Below are 20,139 nucleotides of genomic sequence, written 5' to 3'. Positions count from 1 at the left end.
AGGGGAAGAGCGATGGTAAATAATGCATTTTCATTTTCAGAAGAGTGCCTTTGTTTGCTTTTTTTTAAAGAACGTCACTTTGTGCGTCTCTTTCGACTAAATTTCATTTAATAAATATTCACCACTATTCATGTAAATAAAAAGTATTCTGGGCACATTGAATAATGGCCTGGACCAATGGGGGAAAAAAACTCAACCTTTACCCTGTCTGAGGATGGTCATCATCCAGCATGAGTTGCTAAGGCTGCTCCACTTGGCTTTAGCACCTGTGGAATTGAAGGTATCAAACACTGTTCTCGGTGGAAGCCTCTATATATTCATTGTATTTTTATTCTATTGTTTGGACTTTCTATGGTTTTATTATCCCTCTTTTAAAAATGTTCACTATAACTGTGACAGCCTCCATTCTCTCTACACCAGTGAGGAGTCATTTGTGAATTGCGATAGAGGGACATGTAGTCCTTTCAAGGAACAAGTGCAACAGCATAAATCAGTCTGGAAGTGGATTTAGATAGCTTGGATAAGGACTGATTATAACGCAGGCAAACATGAAATCTCATGATGAGATGTTTGCAGAGTCTTAACACTGAGTGATTACAGTTCAGAGACAAATTGCCTTTACTCCTGATTAGTCGGTTTTAAAACTGATTGTAATGACCTGTTAACAAAATCACCTCTGCACTCCGTGTTCTCATTATCAGATCCTAGACATGCTCAAATCAAGATCTTATTATCGTGCAAAGCAAATGATACTTTTACACTGCAGCTTGTTGAAGGTTTGAGTGTTAAAAACACGAAGGGTCCTTGTGAAGCAAGAAGAGAGATCTTGTGATTCTCAGTGAAAGAATTACTGACATGAATGAACATTTTTACGTTTTTGTTAGTTGATTTAATGATGATATACAAGATACATGTAGAATTTGTGGAATCCTGGTAAAAAATAAACATGTTAAAAAATAAGTTTGTTATAAGAAGCTTGCATTGAGTTTTTACACATTTCCTTCTTTGTATGGGATAAGATTGAGTTGTATTAAGCTGAGAAATCACACTTATTTTAATCTTAATTGAATGATCAGTTTCATATAAAGGAAAACCAACATTTCTTCATGTCATTGACCCGCTCTTCTGATAACAGAACTCTTTCATGTGGTATGTGGATTTGACACTAAAATGATGATGGATTCCTGCAGCAAATGTCTATAAAGTGACAATAATGTGAATATTCATGAGGAGTTTCCCCCGAGCTGTTGGCGCTCAGCCCCTCTCAGCGAATCAGCAGCCAGCAGCCTAAAGATAACCTCATCGTTCCTGCTTTGGAGTCACATGTAACAACAGATGGCTGAAATCAAAGCACAACGACTTTTATAAAAGTAGTCATTTTTTAATTCATTTAAGGCAATCCAATACAAAGCATTTCACAACCCACCATATGACAACAATCATGAACAGTAAAAATCCTTTGGAGGAAAGTAGGGAGTCATGCAAATCAGAAAAACTCAGGAGACAGAAACAACAAAGTGGGGATTAGACTAAGAAAAGAATGAATGTAGAACAAAGAAGGAAAAAAAATGTGTTAACTGCAACATGCTAATTAGCTACAGCTTTTGAACCACATGGTGAAATAAGAAATGTTTGAAGAACCAGGCACAAGAGAGAAGAAATAGTCCACAGAGCCTACACTGCCATGTTTGGCACTGACATGCATGTTATCTGGTTGCGCTGGTTCCTATTTTAGAGATGACGACACTCTCATCGCACGACATGCAGCCGATCCATCGCGCCAGAATATACCCGGGCTTAAGGAGGAGACGAAGCAACCGTGGACAGAAGGAGCGATGGCTTTTTCATACACACTCCAAAAATAAATAAATAGATATCTTCAATACAATAATATTCCCAAAAATATATCAAAGATAGGCTGTACAACAAGCACATCTCTCGAGGATAAAGTGCTGATGGGATCTACATATGTAAAACCATTCTAACAGAAATCCACTCTTATCTTTTCACCGTTAATTCTTTATTCTCCTACTCTTCACTAGCGAATACAAGCAAATTGCTTCTTTTTCCATTTTGACCATTAACCTATTAACTAATCGTCCGTCTTCCACTTAAGAGCCATGCTTCTCCACCTGAGCTGCTTTTCAATACAGGACTAAATGAGATGGAGCGACTGACTCTCATGTCATTAAGGCCTTTCGTTTGCTACATTAGACATTGAATACTACCTTTTCAGTGCAGATTATTTCCGCCCGTGCCTCCTCCCTCAGCTTTTACTGTCCATTATCATCACTGCAGCATTGTTTTTGCATTTGTTTACTCTCCACACGAGTGAGGGGAACAAGATACGCCTCGTAAACCAAACAGAGTGAAGCGGGAATAGTAAGGAGAACGATGGCTGCTGTCGAAGAACGGCAAAGATGGAAAAAGTCAAAGTGGGATTTAGAAAAAAAGTTCATGTGAAAGAGTTGATTTGAGCTAAAAGCTAACATCAACATGCTAACATGCTCACGACGACGATGCAAAATTGAAGTAATTACTGCAAATCGGCTGTGTATGGCTGCTTTTTGTCTTTTGCACTATTTTTCAAAAAAAGTGCCATCTCTCCATTAAAACCACAGTGTTAAGGATTTAGTGCCGTCCAGTGGTGGGGTACCATATTGCAACCAACTGACGAACCATCATCTCACCTCACCCTCCCTTAACAAGTGGGTACAGAAGAGCCTTTCGTGGATTTCAGGTAACATAAAATATGAATGTTTCTCTTTTGAGCTAATGTTTGATTTGTCTGTTCTGGGCCATTAAAAATAATAATGGAGATGTTGCATGACAATCTGATGTAGATTTAAAGGTATAAAAAAGCACAACTGGAAACAATACATGAACGTCATCTTCCATTGCTGCCGATAGACCCCTCATAATACTACACAGCTGGGCCTTGAGTTCAAAATTTAAAGTAGAAATACTGCCAATGTACAATAGCAGTTGAATCAATGCCAAACAAAACAAACAGTAAATAAAGTGTGAGACCATATCTGAGTGATTCCTTGTGGCTGTTATAATCTTGCTTACTCATTAAATCCTGTGGGATCACTGCTCAAGAGGATGAGACCAATTTGCATGATTTTGGTACATGTTTGTAAGGGAACACATCACAGGACTGACAGTGATTGTTGATGCATCTTGAATCGTAAAAGTATATTTGCTACGTAGAAGCCAGTTTGTTCTTGTTTCTTCACACGGAACTGACCTCACAGAATAAAGGAGACCACAGACCAAGTCCTGCACAAAAGGCTCCTTCTTTACCCCGACAGATTGTTGATGTGTCCACACATGAAAGAATTATGCACGGCCTGAATGTAATGAATGTAAATCCTGGACCACTGGAGACAACTTGTGGACTTGTTTCCCACCAGAGACTTGTAAAATATTGTGGTGCGTTAAATGAAGCCTCCGGGGAGGATCCCTGGCTGTAATGGTTCTGATTTACTTGTGAAGCGACAGTAGAGTTTATGTGGTTGCTGAAGCACGACGGCTGAGGGCAGTGATATGGAGGTGGCTGGGTTTCAATGTTTCTGAGTTTAAATTAAATATTGTTATAATTTTTTTTACATTTTTTTCTGAGTGGTGTTGGATTTCTTTTTAGTACTTGTATGAAATGTGGAAGGCTTTCTGTTTGTGCGGCATCGTTTAATAGACACACTTAGTGCATTTGTCTGTCAGATGAGTTTGGGGTTTGCATGTGAATGGCGGGGACTTTGTGAAACATGTTTTTTTCTTTGTTCAGTTATGGCATAGATTTAGCTCCATTATATCTAGGCCGAGTTAAATCACTGTTAAGCCATGGGGTAAAAATGTAGTGAGGCCTATCTCAATTATAAACAACCTCCTAAAACCATTCAGTGTCTCTACATTGTAATACCATCCTGTTTCAATGTTAGCTCTGTGGCTACATCCATACTTTTCATTTGAAAATGCATCAACTCTGCTACGTTTACGCCGGGTGTCCACACTACTCCAGAGTTTTAGAGTCGCTAAAGCCCTGGAGTTTAGAAACGCTGCTGGTCCCGTTTTTGTCTGGACAGGCAGAAACAGAGATGTTCGGAAACAGTGACATAGACACTGACAGCCGCTTCCTGTTTGGGTCTTATTAGTCACTCCGTAGCCTTTGCTGATTCGTCAGGCTCCTATCACATGACCAAAAGGCTCATGTTGGCAAGGCTCTTGGGTCCAGCTGTGCAATACTAATGTATATGAATGGTCAGGTGATATGCGTTTTCAGGATCAAAACTTACAAGGAGCCATAACATTCACGTGGCCAGAGATCGTTTTAGTTCAAAAAGTAGTATGGAGGTGGCCTGTGTCAGTTAAATTGTGATACTTTGATTTAACAGAGATGTAAAATATCTCCTGAAAAAATAAACGTAAGAAAACTAGATTTTGACATACAGTTATTATTTCTGTATATACTGTGCGATGTGATGTTTATTACCAACCAATGACAACTTGGTTATCGACTAACAAGGTAATGCCCAGAGTGAATCACTGGTCGTCTTGGATACCTCTCCTGGCTGATAATCCAGCTTTGGGTAATACCAACTAAAGGTTTTGTCATATTCTGCAACTTTTTATTAGCTCCCTTTTGTATGATGTCTTTTGCTTAGGTGCTAATACATTTTGTAATCACAATACATTACAAAATGAATTACATAACACATTAAGAGGTTCAAAAGCTTAAAGTTGTCTATTCATTACATAGCACTCTGTGCAACATCCTCTGTGATCGGAACGTCCGTACTGGACCAGAACCCTAAACATGCCTGTTTCAGATTATACTGTATTTCCCGTTGAGATGCAGCTGCAGCACAAAGATATGTGACTTGCAGAGACAATGGCGAGCAGCACTCAGTATGATTAGATATGATAAACCTGGTATAGCATCATCATAATTCTTAGTGAGACAGTTTGTGCTTTGTATATGCAATATCTTTAGGATCATTGCTGACCGCTTCAACATTGATAAAGTTTATGGTATTCAAAACAGATCTATCACATGTCCATGCCACTCTGAATAACATTCGAGAATAAATATACTGGATATGGGGAATAAAATTCTCATACAACATGCTCTTATAAACATTGACTTAATAAAGAGGAGGGGAGGAGGAGGAGATACATCATGGTATGAAAAGCCTGATTAATGCAATACGCTGTAAACTACACACCTGTTGTTTTTCCTCCAACATTACTGAGGCATTAGCAGACTCTGAGATAATCCCCCAAATATAAAAACTAATTACAGGAGGGGGAAAAGGTGCCTAGAAATGTCACCGTATTAGGCACACAACTGACTGACGAGCGGGGCTGAGGTCAAAGTTCACATGTCCTGATATACTTAGAGAAACAACCACAGACAGGCACGAGTTTTAACCACAACATGACCTTTTTGAACCAACCCGCTGCCAAATTAGACGTGAAACAGTCACTGCCTCGGTGCGGAATGAAAGTATCTGACCGACGAGTCCTCTAAAGACTGCAGCCTCTCCTCAAGAGAAACCAGCCAAATAAAAATATCACAGAAAAAATAATTAATAAAAAAATGCTGCTCAATTACTCTGAGGATACGGCACAAAACTCAACACCCAATTTCCTGGAGTGTTGACTCCTATTTGCACCAAAAAACCGTAGGTACAGAGTTTCCACTGGACTCTGAGTGGCTGCTGCATGCTGTCAGTCCTTGGGGAGAAGCCAGGGGCCGGTGTTTTATATCTGTGTGTGGTGGTGTGTGTGTCCAGGTGGTGTGTACGGGGGCGGTGCCGGGTTGGGTTTGATCCCTCTGCTCTTCATGTAGGAGATGAACTGGTCGGGGATCTCTGCTAGCACGTCTTTGGCGAGCCGCGCCATGCTCAACACGTGGTTACCTGTCCGGTCCATATAATCTCTGAAGGGAACAAACTGAGGAAACAGAAAAGAAATTGTGACACAAACGTATTTTTGACATGATATGGTTTCCCATATCCACCAGTGAAAGTTGCATACCTGCAAGGCTCAACAATTCCACCTTTAAAACCACATGTAATCTGGGATCTGCATCAAATTGCACAAATTGAGTAGCCTAAACAGCCCTTTGGATCCTTCTTGGAGAAATCTATAAAAATGTAAAAAATGCGAAGCTAAAAGAACGTAATAAAACAATTCTTGATCCACATCTGCACAACAAATGTACGGGTTCCCTCCTAACCAATACCACATCCATCCACCAGGTTTCATGTTGATCCATACTGTAACAAAAACATAACCTCCCTAGTGGATGGATCAGTATGATTTATGATACTAAATGTAGATTCCAAAAGGCTCATGTTGAAGCCCTGATTTTACTCAACATTTTCCAGATCCTGCCAGCTTTAGGATGCTGATCTGTCACTAAGCCTGTGCTCGGGCTTCCCTTGGGAGTGAGTGAGGAAGAAAAATGTGCTCAAGGATCATTTTTAGATCTAATCCTTACTAATCCGGCGCTTTGGAGTTTTCCATCTTTTGATTATTTGTCACATCAAATCAAAATTTTATTATTTAACTGTCCACCCAAACCCTTACGCATGTAGAATATAATGGTCAAAACATCTGGGATGGGCCCACACTACAAAGTATCACCACTCACTGCACTCTTGACACGACAGAAACAGAAGGGTGACGAGTTGGTTGTAACGGCTTGATAGACACGTGAACATGATACAAAGATTCTTACACTGTCACATATTTATATTACAACATTCCTCTTCCAGTATTCTATCTAAATGTGGTTGTGGCTCTATGATCTCTGACCCCACACTTGCTTAGGTGTCCCTGTATCTCCAGTCAGAGGTGTGAAAGGCAGCCTGTCACCTGAACAATGTCTCTTTCTGCCGGTTTCCCTCTGGACGAGATCCTGATGTCATCACCATCCAGCTCCACCATAGCTGGAAGACAAGTTCACACACACAGAAACAGAAAAACACATTCACATAGAGGCATATTTCTTTAGTACCTTTAGCAAAGAGACAACGCAGATTAACTACTGATGTAAAAAAGTTGTTTACATCATAATAATGCCTTTGACTTCAGCAGTTGCATTACTAAAAGGGAGGATGTTGAGGTCTGCAGTTGCAGTGTGTCTTTATTGCCAGCATAATCAACTAATAAATCCTTTATAGTAGTCTCTGTGCAATTAAGAATTATCACCACTGAACACTGCAAACCCAGCAATTAACCTCAGCCATTTGTTTCTACATCCACCTACACATTCCCTCCCCTACTGACTCATGTGAGTTTGTTCCGAAATGTCCTATTGGATGCTTTTCTGAATTAGTCCCAGAGGACTGGCATCAATTATTCGCTGATGCTTTACTAACTTTATTAATGTAGATGGTTTAAAAAGTTTTAGAATGTTTTTGTAAAATTACATTGTGTAGGTGATGAGCAAAGTATTTACCATCAAACTCAGCTTGACCCACTCCAACTATGATGATGGACATTGGAAGCTTGGCACCCTGCACACAAATCAAAAATAGAAGTGAAGGCACACACTCATACACACACCTATCATTCAGCAAGTAGAGAAAAGCTGTGCTCATTATTGTTAATCAGACATTGCTGCAGTTACTTGCTCGCCCACGTAATTTAACAACCACACTAACGTTCCGTATCACCCTTTAACTAGCTGAATGACCTTTTCTCTCCAGTGAGAGAGACAAGATTGTGAGATCGAGGCAAGACATCAAAAATCAAAAGGCAGGAAAGCGAAATGTGAATCTTCAGAAGAAATCGTTTTTTGTCTCAGCTTCTCATTTCACTGATGTTTTATGTTCCTGAATCCAATTAGCAACCGTGGGAATGCTGCCCTAGCTTTTATCTAAGGACGAAACGTTGCCCTCTGACTGGAGAGTGGAGATAAAACTGACTGACGACACCTCCGAGAGTCTGAGCCAACAGGGCAGAGCCAACATCAGCAGTAAAGCCTGTTCGACAAGTTTATTACTGATATAAACAGGTTACACAGGTTGTGGTCAGATTTATCTTTAGAATTCCCAGCTACACCGAGAAATCATGTTTACATTATGAAGTCCAGTCGGCTGCTTACGGTCATGGACGGCGACATTTGTGAGCCGGGAGAGGAGGCAGTGGAGGAGGAGGTGCCAGCTTCCAACAGTACAGATACCGTCCTCTGTCACCGGCCCAGCCCCTCCCGGCCACACCTCAAGTCAGATAACACAGCTGTTCGCCCTTGTTTAGAGGCAGTAAGCGAGAGTATCTATAGAATCAATCAATGGCAATTGCAGATGGTACCGACTTATATAAAACCTGTGGAGGCTGGGAAATATTTTTGATAATATTGCACATAATGTTTTTGGTGGAATTGCACTGTGAGGATTAGGGCTGGGCAATTAACCGGAAACATATCGAATCTGACCTTTATAATCTTTAACCGACTTAATCCTGCTCATGACGATTTTGACCTTCAAATGTATTCAAAAACTGTTGGTTTCCACTACATTCATTTTGCATGTCCTTTTCCTCAATGTATTTTCCAAACAAATGATTCCGTGAACTCTGACCTGAGAGTATGAGGTCATGCTATCAGCTCTGTGAGGCTGATAACTAGTTAAATGGTAATGTTACCATGCTAACATGCTCACATTGTGCTGATGTTTACCAGATATAATGTTTATCATCACATTCAAATTTTTCACGCTATCATCTGCTAATTAGCGTAAAAAACAAAGTACAGGTGAGTCCAATGGGAAATTTATCGGTTTTACGATATAAAATGTCGACCTGAAGACATTAGATGAAAATATGAGGGATGACCAAACTTTACAAATTGACACAATAGGAAAAATAAGGTGATCACAAAATCACTTAGGTTACAGTTTGGAACCAAAACATCACCCTATGATCATGAGGGAAAAATTAGACCTTTCACTGACTTCATTTGAATTAAATCTCAACAATAATGTGCGCAAGAAACTTAATCCAGTGGTTGAGACATTGGTTTGAGTGACTTAAAGGCCAAAAATAGCATCACTAGAGTCTAGCTGGCAGCAAAACATTGATGCTGGGCAAGGTTTTCCATTTAATGCGAATTGTTAACTTCTGTAAATCCAGATTTATTAGAAAATTCTATTTATGATTAAAAAGGGGTTGACTGGCAATGCCAAAGTTTTTTTCCTTTAATTCTGCTTGAGTGACAGAGACTCCATTGCTCTCTGTCAGCCCAAATTCATGCCTGTTGTTGAAATTTCCAGATAGACGGCAACATAAATGCTCAATGCAGAAGCTCCTATTATGTTTAATGAGTTTCCTGCAGTCACTACTTCTACTAAGCCCACATAACAAGTGCAGTTTATCTCTGGCACAAGACAAATGTACTCTGGCAAATCAGGCAACCTCTTATTGCCACAGGGATAAGAGCAGCAGCACATCAGCGCGATTATCAGTGTTCAACACAGCTCCTGTCAGTGCATGTCCTCCCACGCGCATGCACGCACACACACACACACACACTTTCAGACACATGTGTGCGTGTGCATATCTGGAGACATACCCACACATCAGAGCATCAAATGCCACCAAAAATAACCTGGCAATCCACCATGCCCTACTTTTGCCATCCTCCTGTCACCCCAAACAGACAGCTGAGATCCAGTCTAATGAGACAGCAAAACTAGTGTCAATCAACACTCATTACTCCAGCAACCTGCTCTGGATGTGCTGCTTTAACCCAATTGTCATGCATGTGCTTGCTTTGATAGGTATGTGTGCCTGCATAAGTGACACATTAAGTATATGTTATGGATATTTGTTTGGAGAGGTGACTCATCCACACGCAACCCGCAAGAGATATGGAAATCATCAAATACCTTCTACAATTTGTCATCACCCCTATATGCAATTTCAGAACGCCAAACCAAATGTTATGGGAGCTACAGAATTGATGGTTTGTAGTGTCACTCATCTCCAAACCTCTTTAAAGTATCTCTTAATTATTTATTGTCCTGTGAAACACTGGAAATAATATAGTACTAAGCATTTTGACGAATAAATCCTGCTCTTTGTTGTCCCCGCTGTGTGTGTCTCTGCTGTGTAGAAGTGAATAAACCTGAATGAATAATACTATTGCAGGGGGTGGGGGGGGGGGGTGGGGGTACACATTTGGGTGTTCTGGTGACCAGATCCTCTAAACCTCAGCAACAACAGATATTGCTCTTGTCCTTGTTCTTGGCTTTAACATTAGTTTAATTATCCAAGGTGTGGGGAATGATAAACTGTCAAGCATTGTACAATATGCTGAACTTTATTGCATGCAATCAACAACAACACAAACAAAGTCTGTAGAAAACCAAATGGCTGATATATTCACCAGCACACACGCTATTACAGATATGACACTTCCCAAACTTTGGTTTCACATCACCGGGTGTTTCATTACCTCTTACACAACAGAGTTCAGCATCCAATACAAAGTGAAGAATTGTGAAGTGCGTTTTTGGTGGGTCCTGCTACTGACAAAGAGAAGACACCAAACCGCTGACAGATAACAAGTGGAAGATGAAAAGGAGAGACAAATCAGAGGCAGCAGTGGAGTGTGGAGAGAGCAGATGGAGACAAAGAGATTTAGATCTTAGAGAAAGGAAGAGATGGAGAGAGACAGCAAACGTCTTTGTATTGTGAGAATCCATAGCACCACAGAGAGCGGGGCAGTGGATAGACCCGGGCTGTGAGGAGAGGAGGGGGATGCTGAGTTATTGACAGTAGAATAGCAGATTCTGTTATGACTGAACCCCCCCCCCCCCCCACCCCCCACCCGCTCTACCACACTGGTCTGTGTTAGTAGGTGGGAGACCAATTTGATAGATGGCAGTCAAGCCCACCCCCCAAATGACAGCCACAATGAGGAAGCTGGTAAAACCTCAGTGGATTTTTTGCACAGTTCACTGGCCAACATTATTGCTATATGTATTACTCATAGACTGTATATAGAGAAGACGACTTGAGTGCTCCCCAACAGGGAAACCAAACCACTTGATTGCCACCTGGGGGCTGGCTGCAGCAATGGCTATAGAATCCCACCTAATCCATGTTAATGGATGGGACATAGACCAAACTAATAAGTCAAAGTACGCGTCCATTTTATTTAAACTCAAACTTGGTCCTTTTAGGTGGCTTTTTATTTATGACAGGTTTTTCCAGTTAAGCAGATGCTTCCTATCTTGACTTTCGCAGTACATACCAACACTTTAACAAATGCACATAAAAATCCCCTTGTATTCAGTAACGTAAACCAAATCCAGTTGTCCGCACAGATTTGTGCACCCTCTGTTTAAGATATCTTTCAGAATGAATAAGTTTGAGTGAAGACTTATATAACCTCAGCACTGGGTCCTCCCTTGCCCAGGATCTGTGGAGAGTAGCAGGCAAAAGCAGCGCAGGCAGTAAACGTCAGTCAGAGTGGCAGCAGAGAGATAGAGCAGCAGGCAAGATCTTAAAAGGAAGGTGTGGCTGTTCTAATGTTTTGACTAACAGTCGCAAATTCCCTTTAAATCCAGTCTGCTGGGAGTTCTGTGCCTGTAGCGGGCTGAGGAGGAGAAAAGAGGAATAGACCAGGGAAAAGAAAGGAGGCCCACTCCTTGTTATTGTAAGCCGTAAGAAAAGTTTTTGGAAAAGTTCTGAGAAATAAAGCACAATATATGTTTTTTACTTACTGAGGCAGGAATAACTTTCCAAATACTATAGTTCATAACTATGTTCACTACTATTTTGAAGACATTTTTTTTCAGATGGATGCAAACTCCAGGCATCAGAGAGAAACACCATTTCCATCCCATCTTTTTCCTATACATAGCAGAATTGACAATACATTTTAATAGGACCTCGAAAACACATTTGAACCGGTGTGAGAGAGTAGAGTTTGATTCACAATAAGATAATAGCATTACCTGTTCTTTGAGCTAATTGATTCAATGAAAATACAATGCAGCAAAATTGATCGATAGAGAAAACTCCAGTTGATCTAATGTTGATTGGTCTTTCATATGATCATTTGTATAATTCATATGAAAAGTGTCAAATTGCCAAACTCGAAAAACTAGTTCTAGGTCAGGAGCAGTAACTATTGAAGGTTGATGCCATAAGGTTGCCAGGCAACCAGCAGGGATGTCACCTCTGGACAGAGGCTGTATTCAGTCAGTGTGTGTACTCTGCTTCAGAGCACCATTCACTTCAAAGGTATTTCCCTCTGTCTAGCCCTCTCCCCTTTCCCATTCTTACATTCACAATGGCCTCTTTGGTCTGGGCCATGTCGGAAATTACACCGTCTGTGATGATGAGGAGCACATGGTACTGAGAGCCGTCCTGCACTGCTGCCGCATACCTAGAGACACACACACACAAGCACAAGCACACAACCACGCTCAGAAATGTAGGGGTGGTGTTTCATTTCTATGACTAAAACAAATCTAATTTCTATACACTCATGCAGAAAATAAATCTATGACAATACATTTCATCATGCAGTCTCATCACATGCAAATCAAATAAAAAAGTTCTTTGTCATTGCTGTACTGGAGCTCAGCCTCATGAGACCCTTCTGATTAATAAGACCAAACAATCGAGTTAAAACAAAGCTGGTTTACACACTTTGATTCACAGATTAACACCTTTATTGAAATCTCCTCCAACGTGACTTCACCTTTTCACATGCTAAATAGAAACGGAGTGTTATTCCTGCAGTCTGAACTGTGTGACTCTATCTTATCAGAATAACATTTTTTAATTACCACAAAGCCTTGGAGTAATCAGATGGAGAATTGTTTGGCTTTGGCTCAACGAATGAGACGCTGAGGGGAGCAGTGACAGTGACGGGTGGGAAATAAACTTCTCACATCATGTGACAGTTTGCATGTTTTTTGGGGTTAACTGCGAATGATATATCAGTATATTGGTTATAGGCCTGTTTGCTACTCTTTCGATAGCTGTCAGCCAAAATCTAAATTCATATCCAAGCATGTCACATACTGTTTATTGCAGCTGACAGGACAAATATTGTCTGTGCACTGGGTCAGAAAAGCAGTGGCATAAAAAAAGCAGTAAATACCGGCTCCTTTTCTATACACTTTAAAAATAAATTGGTGAGGATTAGTGCAGGTTTCAGCATTTTTATCCCAGTGTTTTTTAGTATTCAATAGAAATATGAATTATGCATAAATCATAATGAGAGTACCACGAGAAGCAAACATTTTCACCTGACTCTTACTGTTTCATTTTTGTGTGTATGACGTTAATAAATTTGACAAATCGAAGTATGAGAGGAGCTGGATTGGTAGCGGACATCAAAATCAACATGGCTTGTTTGGCGGTTTGCGTCATATAGTGAGGTTATAGGACTGATTTGATGTTGTTTTGCACTGTCACTGCCTCCTTTAGGGAGCTGCGGGGTAACCATGGTAACGGCCCCATGAATTGTAAAAGAGAAGTTGTGATGACGCCATTTTGTCTCTTGTGAGTTAAAAAGTTTATTATCAAACGGCTAGAGAGGTGTGCAACCAGAACAAGTAAGTTGCTGCAACCCCTACAGATTCCTGACTGCGGTAAAGAACATAAAGCTGAAAATACATCTGCACATTTACTAGTCAACAGCGTATATAAATTTATTGGGGCCAAATAAGTTAACCTTAATCACCCGGTTGCATTAGTGTCTCACCTGGCCACATGGTTCACCACTGGAGCAAAGTTAGTGGGCCCGTAGAGCTGCACTGTCTTTAAACTCTGGTGGTATGCCTCTAAGATGCCTTCGATACCATTGCAGTAGGGATTTTCCATGTTTCCGTTCTGGAGAGGAGGAACACAGACAGTAAATCAATAACAGTGTCTGGGTAACACCATTCATAAAACAAAGCAGCCACAAGATTCTAACCAAAGTCTTGCACAAAATCCTACAATTAGAGTAAAGTCAATAAATTGGACACACACTTTTTACAGTTACACATAAAATGCACAAATAAACCCAGATAAAAATCCATTAACAGATGAATTAAAGGTGAGTTCACCAGGGGGAACTCGTGGGACACCCGTCCATCAGGGGGCAGTTTGGCTCCAAATCCGAGAGCGGGGAACATCTTGTCGCTGTCGTAGTCCTGGATGATCTCACCGACAGCCTTCAGGGCCATGGCGTAGGCGTTGAGCTGGTATGGGTTCATGTAATGCAGCGATGTCGACTGAGAGGGGTTACCTGTTGATCCATCAGTCAATCATTAGGTCAAAGCTGAGTAGAGGGTACAAAGATAAGACTCCAACAATACAACGTTCTGGTCTTTTACTTTTAGCAATAAATTACATAAAATAAGTTATTATTATTTGCTGCAGCCACTGATCACAGTTGTCAATTTCTGACCCTGGAGATGATGAACTATAACTTTCAATTTAGCTGTTTGTATCACAAGGGCAATCCATCAGAAACAGTGGGAGGAAAGATCTAGAATATCTCCATGACAAATGAAGAGAGCACTGAGAATGATTGTCAGAGACCATGACCTTCACAGATATCCTCTCTATGATAAAATGACGATGGTGATTGTTTTTCTATATCAAAAACGCAGATTGGAGATTGTGGATGTGATTCAGATAATATTCCTGTTATTGCAGTGTGCCAGGTCAGGTCTCAGATCTGACCAGATGTAATACGAGTGATCTTACCAAGAGGTTACAGTGTTACAGCAGATTTGATGTCTCCGTGCCCAACAGCTCATGTTGAAAACTGAATGTATATATTAACTGTTTCGCTAATCCATACCAAGCGTCTTGATGGTACTAAACCTGTCCACAGGGCTGGACTGGGACAAGCAAATTGATCCTGGCAAACTAGTGTGAGGCAAATGACAGGGGGGTTCGGTCTTTGAAAACTTGAAAACGCTTTGTATGGCATCTTTAATTAGCACAATTGCTATCAATGCATTTTCTTTCACAATGGAAAATTGTATAGTTGTCTTCACGATGATAATTATGGGGACAACCCCCAGGATAGCGGGGCGTCTTTCCTCTCACAGTTTCTCCGCGCCTCCCTGGTGTTTCAGCTCCGTTTTTTTTCTTTTTCAGATTCATTATATACAGCTGTCAGACCAAAAACCCAGAACACTCATCTATTGGATGTGTTTTGGCTAAAAATAAATAATAAAACAAAAACTAAATTCTTCAGTATGTTTGGAAATCTAAAGATTGACAGAGCTGCTATAGTTACAGGTCCCAAGCAGTGATTGGATATCTGCTGAGTGGAGTTGGGGGTTTAACGAATGTTCATTTGGGAAATGGTAAAGTTGGACTTTCCTCTAATAGATGTGATTCACACTGAAGAACTCCTCTTTGTAGATACATCTTTCCGAGGATTGCAGACCGGGGTAATTAATATCATTAGTAGAGTTATTAGATTTGAGTTCAGTTCCTTCTGACTCAAATCTAATACGCTAAAATTAAGTGTTCAATAATAAGTAGACAACCTTATATAGTCTTTATTTAGGTTGTATTGTGTTTGTAAATGTGCCATCTACCATCTGTGTGTATTTGTGGGTGTGATTGATTTTTAAATCAGACACGCCACAGTCAGAGCACTCCTATCTGTTCTTACCAACCCTCCACACCCACACCCACACAGAGACACACAAACACACGCACACACATTGCCGTTACGATCACTCACCATTAGATGCTGTGAAATCGATGGCCACAGTGAAATTGATCTGTGTCCTAGAAGAGGGATGGAAAGGACATGGAAAAAAACTTCAACGACAGAAAACAAATAACATGCCAAGCTTCATTAAATTCCAGTGGTCTCGCAGGCTATCGCACACATGTACCACCACACACTTTCTCACACCAATAAAACGTGATAGGTTAATTCACTAAAGGTGGGCAACGTGATATATGAAATATGGGAATCGTTTCTTATGAGGATAGAGATACAAACAGATCAAGATTTAATATCCCTTTTCAATTTTTTGTCTTCATCTGCAACAAGACAGCAGGCACTCAGTTGTTAGATCAGATTTAAACAATTACACTCCTCAGATTATCTTCAGCTCCACTAGGAGGTGCAGCAGGAGGTGCTGAAGAGCCCGAGCTTGGTAACAAGCAATTAGACTGATGGAGCACTTAAGAGCAAATCATAATCCAATTTTCCCTGCTGATGAAGCACTCTGTTCTTCTTGTTAATTAATGACAGCGAGACGAGGCCCTCAGGGGCCAAAAGCACAGCCTCTCATGAGAGCCACCAGAGAGGAAGTCTAGAGAATAATAATAAAATTAACAAATTAAAGATTCACATTAACCTTTAGGTTTTGGGTGGGGGGCGGAGAATATGCCACTGCCTGACCCCGCTAACCTCAGTATTAATTATACTACATTTGATTAATTCATGAGTCCTGTGAAAGTATTAGATCTCATGGGAACACATGTGCGCTATAGGAAATGGTAAAATTGATTTTTTCTCATTTGGAATAAAGGCTTTAGGTGTGGATTCCCCATCTTCTTTGTGTGTGTGTGTAGGGTTGGGTACAGAGAACCAGTTCCAATACAACCGGTACGAGGAACGAAGACAACGCCGAGAAAGGTTTCACAAAAGCGGCTCCATTATGGGGATACGAAGGTGGGCCGATGCCTTGCCCGCGACAGCCCCAGCCGCGGAGACACGGGGGTCTCCTAGTGATGGAAAAGCCATCCTCACTCTTCAATTAGCTCAGGCACCGAAGTCAGAGTCACGAGTGTATTGTATATTTTTATTTATTTAAGTATAGTGTAAACTTTAGTTAGAAGTTCATATATTATTCATAGTTTTAAGTTAAAAGTGTTTTGTATTTATTTATATTTATAATCTACTTTAAACAGTTCATATATTTGGGATAAAAAAAGAAAGCCATTCTTAAATGTTGTCAAGCGTCGTTTTGTTGTTTTTGTCATTTTTTTAAAAATATCTGTTCAGGCACCGTTTAGGCACCGGTATCGTTTTAAAAGTATCGGTTAAGCACCTGTATCGGATTAAAACCTAACGATACCCATCCCTATGTGTGTGTGTATGTTTTAGACTCTTGTCACTTGGATGAAGCCTCAGCTTTATTTTATCCTTTATTCAACACCACTTAATCCTACTTCAAATCAATAGGATAAACGCCAGTAAAAGATAATGTTCAGGTTATCAACCTAATGTGCGAACACTGAACCAGTGTCAGTGTAGAGACATGGCCCCAGTCCTTATACTCCAACAAATAAAATGCACCAATTCAATTCATTCTTATACTCTTCTGATTACAGCGGTATTCAATTACGATACGACACAACACTACATGGTATCATATGACAGAATATGATTATGATACGATACAGTAGAATATGATACGGTATGCAACACTGGGTGCGGTATGATACGATGCAATATGGTTTGATAATAGTATGGCACAACATGATAAGGTATGGTGAGGTGCAGTGTGATACGATAGTTTACAAGAACACACGTGATGATTTTTCTGATCAGGGCTGGTACCAGGAAGCTGGAAAATAAAAGCTCCCTTCTTATCAAGATGAAAACCCTCTAATGCCCAAGGTTTCAGCTTTAAAAGCAAGCATAGAGAAGACCTTCAAACAGCAAAGAGCTCGGGCTGTTATTGTGACACACTTTCTTGACTTACATCCATTTTCTAAATAGCACAAGGCTCCACGTTTGTAATAAGCAGGTTTCTGATGTGTCATTCAGCAAGTGTGGGCAGACTGATGAGGATGATATTTTTGAAGTGAGGCCACTAAACCTTAAGCTCATTGTACCATAGATCAACCAAAGCCCCGGAGTGTCAGTGGAATCTGTCACACTTGTCAGCTCTGCCACAGCCCATAAAACCCCTGACAGCCTACCCGCTGTGATGGGACAGTGCAGATCACAGCACGGCCCATCTCGCCTGGAAGGCACACATCACCTGAGAGTCACTTGATATTCACAACCTCCTGCTCTGAAACTAAACCCAGGTCACAGGACTCGTATCCCCTTTGAAGACACTTTACCTTCAGGGAGCTCGTTTCAAAGTTATTCAGCCGACATTTCCCTCTAAGAACATACAATATTAATCAGTTTAACAAAGTTGCAGTGGAACAGTTTACTAATAATGTACTGACGTTACATTATTGAGATCGGATTATTTCCTTTTTCATAATTTCAGTGATATTTTAGTACAGCCGGTCTGGCCTTCAAAATGAAACTGAATGAACCTTTGCATTCTTTACATCAGGTTTGGTTCCACTGCTTCATCGTGTTATTTTCAGCTACAGCAGAATAACTTCAGCAGAAATATTCTGATGAACACATCTAATCATCTCTTGAAAACAGAGATGATGAAAACAACCTACTCAAACAAATCCTAGAGATTGTGATATTCCACCAACTCTACTCCGTTTATACCCCGACAGTGTGGATTCAGGCTCCAGTTACAAACTATGAGAATGATTGCTCAATAAAAAGATGTGCCGATTGGGCAAATTATACAGGTCTCTATCTCAGGGTCAATTTCTCTCTATTCCTAAAGTCAGAGTAACTTTTCATTGGTCAGTTACAATGTACAAATATATGCAAACTTGTTACTGTAGACAGTGGTTTCATTACTTTCAACATTAACTATTCATTACAACAACCAGTGTACAGAGCTCACATGTGATGGTTAAACAACTGTTCCTGGTTTCTCTGAATTTAATACTTTTTACTATAATTCATTCTTCTTTTTGCAAAAGGATTTTTTGTGAAGCACTTTGTAACTTTGTTCAGATAAGTGCTATACAAATAAAGTTATTATTATTATTATTATTATTATTATTATTATTATTATTATTATTATTATTACATTCACATGTGCATATGTATCATTGGAACATTCCAATCCTTAGATATGTAGCATTACACTTCTGGTTTAAGTCTGAATATTACCAACAGGATGTTCCAAAAGTAAGAATAAAGGCAGTGACTCAGGTCAGGGATAGTGTTTGGTTTGGGAAGATCACCCACCATTAGTGTGCACTACTTGGCCACAATCTTTATCATCCCGCACAGGTTAAAGTTAAACATCAAATCCAACTCCAGTATCCTTTAACTCCACTAATTGACCAAACTATTCTTCCCTTCACTAAAATTGCATTGATATACGATTGAAAAGGAAACCTCATTAACCGTATTATTATTTAATTGCATCACACAAGTATGTTAAGAGGCCAGTAATGGTTTCTTAGCTCTACAAACGATCATGCCCACTCACCCTCCTTTAATGTAATCTAAGAATGTAAACTCGGACTCCACAGAGAACGAGAGCAGGGTCACCTGAAATGAAAGAACAAGGAGAGATTTGATTAAAACTGGGATCCTGATGTTTTTTCTCTGGGACACAAATAAACTTTAACATCTCAAATTGGTTCAGCACTTGACGCTCTCTCTGTGGAAAAAGATGTGTGCCGGCTGCTTTCTGACGACTGATCTATTTACATTGCCACAGAACAAAGTTGAAGCAAGGATGAGACATGTTTATGCATTACCGGCAAGTTCACACTTCTTGGGTAAGTTGTGTGAAAGTTTGCGTCTCAATCGGTTGATACCAACTGTGGTATCTCAGACTTTGTGTCCTTCAGGGTCTGCAGACTCTTCATCCTTCATTCTGTCTAACTAACACATTTCACTACTGCTTTATATCTTTAGTGAATTCCTCTAAGTAAAATTCCTTTCAAAATTTTTAATGACATTGTTGTTGAATTTGAAAACTACAAAGAAAATGATCAGGTAAATGTGGAGCAAAAAAGAGACAGTGTTAGTCCTCATGAGCTGCTGGAGACATACTCACTGTTCCAGAGTTGACATATTTCTTTTTCTTCATTTTCTTCTTGGTATTTATTACCTAAAAAAAATACAGAGAGACAAACTACTATTAACATACATTCACATATTTATGTGAGTATAAGGCATGATTATGAAGTGTGTTAGACTATTTACTACACTATGGTTGTTATGTGCAAAGATTTTTAGTCAAACTATGACACAACCAACCTCTAATCCATCCAACCGTGTGTACCCTGTTCTTTAAGCTCCATTCTAAT

General features: G+C 40.1%; 1 protein-coding gene across 1 annotated transcript in view; it reads right to left on the bottom strand.

Moving 5' to 3' along the window:
* Nucleotides 1-1,398: 1,398 nt before the first annotated feature.
* Nucleotides 1,399-20,139, bottom strand: part of cpne5b (copine Vb) — a 106,798-nt gene continuing 88,057 nt past the window's right edge. The window contains exons 12-20 of the mRNA XM_062398299.1: nt 19,887-19,940; nt 19,311-19,372; nt 15,725-15,771; nt 14,082-14,263; nt 13,736-13,863; nt 12,304-12,406; nt 7,469-7,526; nt 6,883-6,956; nt 1,399-5,955 (exon numbers count right to left, since the gene is read on the bottom strand). Coding sequence (XP_062254283.1) covers nt 5,764-5,955; nt 6,883-6,956; nt 7,469-7,526; nt 12,304-12,406; nt 13,736-13,863; nt 14,082-14,263; nt 15,725-15,771; nt 19,311-19,372; nt 19,887-19,940 — 900 coding nt within the window. The 3' untranslated portion in view covers nt 1,399-5,763. The remainder of the gene's footprint in view (nt 5,956-6,882; nt 6,957-7,468; nt 7,527-12,303; nt 12,407-13,735; nt 13,864-14,081; nt 14,264-15,724; nt 15,772-19,310; nt 19,373-19,886; nt 19,941-20,139) is intronic.

Source organism: Platichthys flesus, chromosome 2 (genome assembly GCF_949316205.1).
Source record: "Platichthys flesus chromosome 2, fPlaFle2.1, whole genome shotgun sequence".
NCBI classification, from domain to species: domain Eukaryota; kingdom Metazoa; phylum Chordata; class Actinopteri; order Pleuronectiformes; family Pleuronectidae; genus Platichthys; species Platichthys flesus.
Note: the sequence above shows the minus strand (reverse complement) of the source record. Positions and strands in the feature narration are given on the sequence as shown.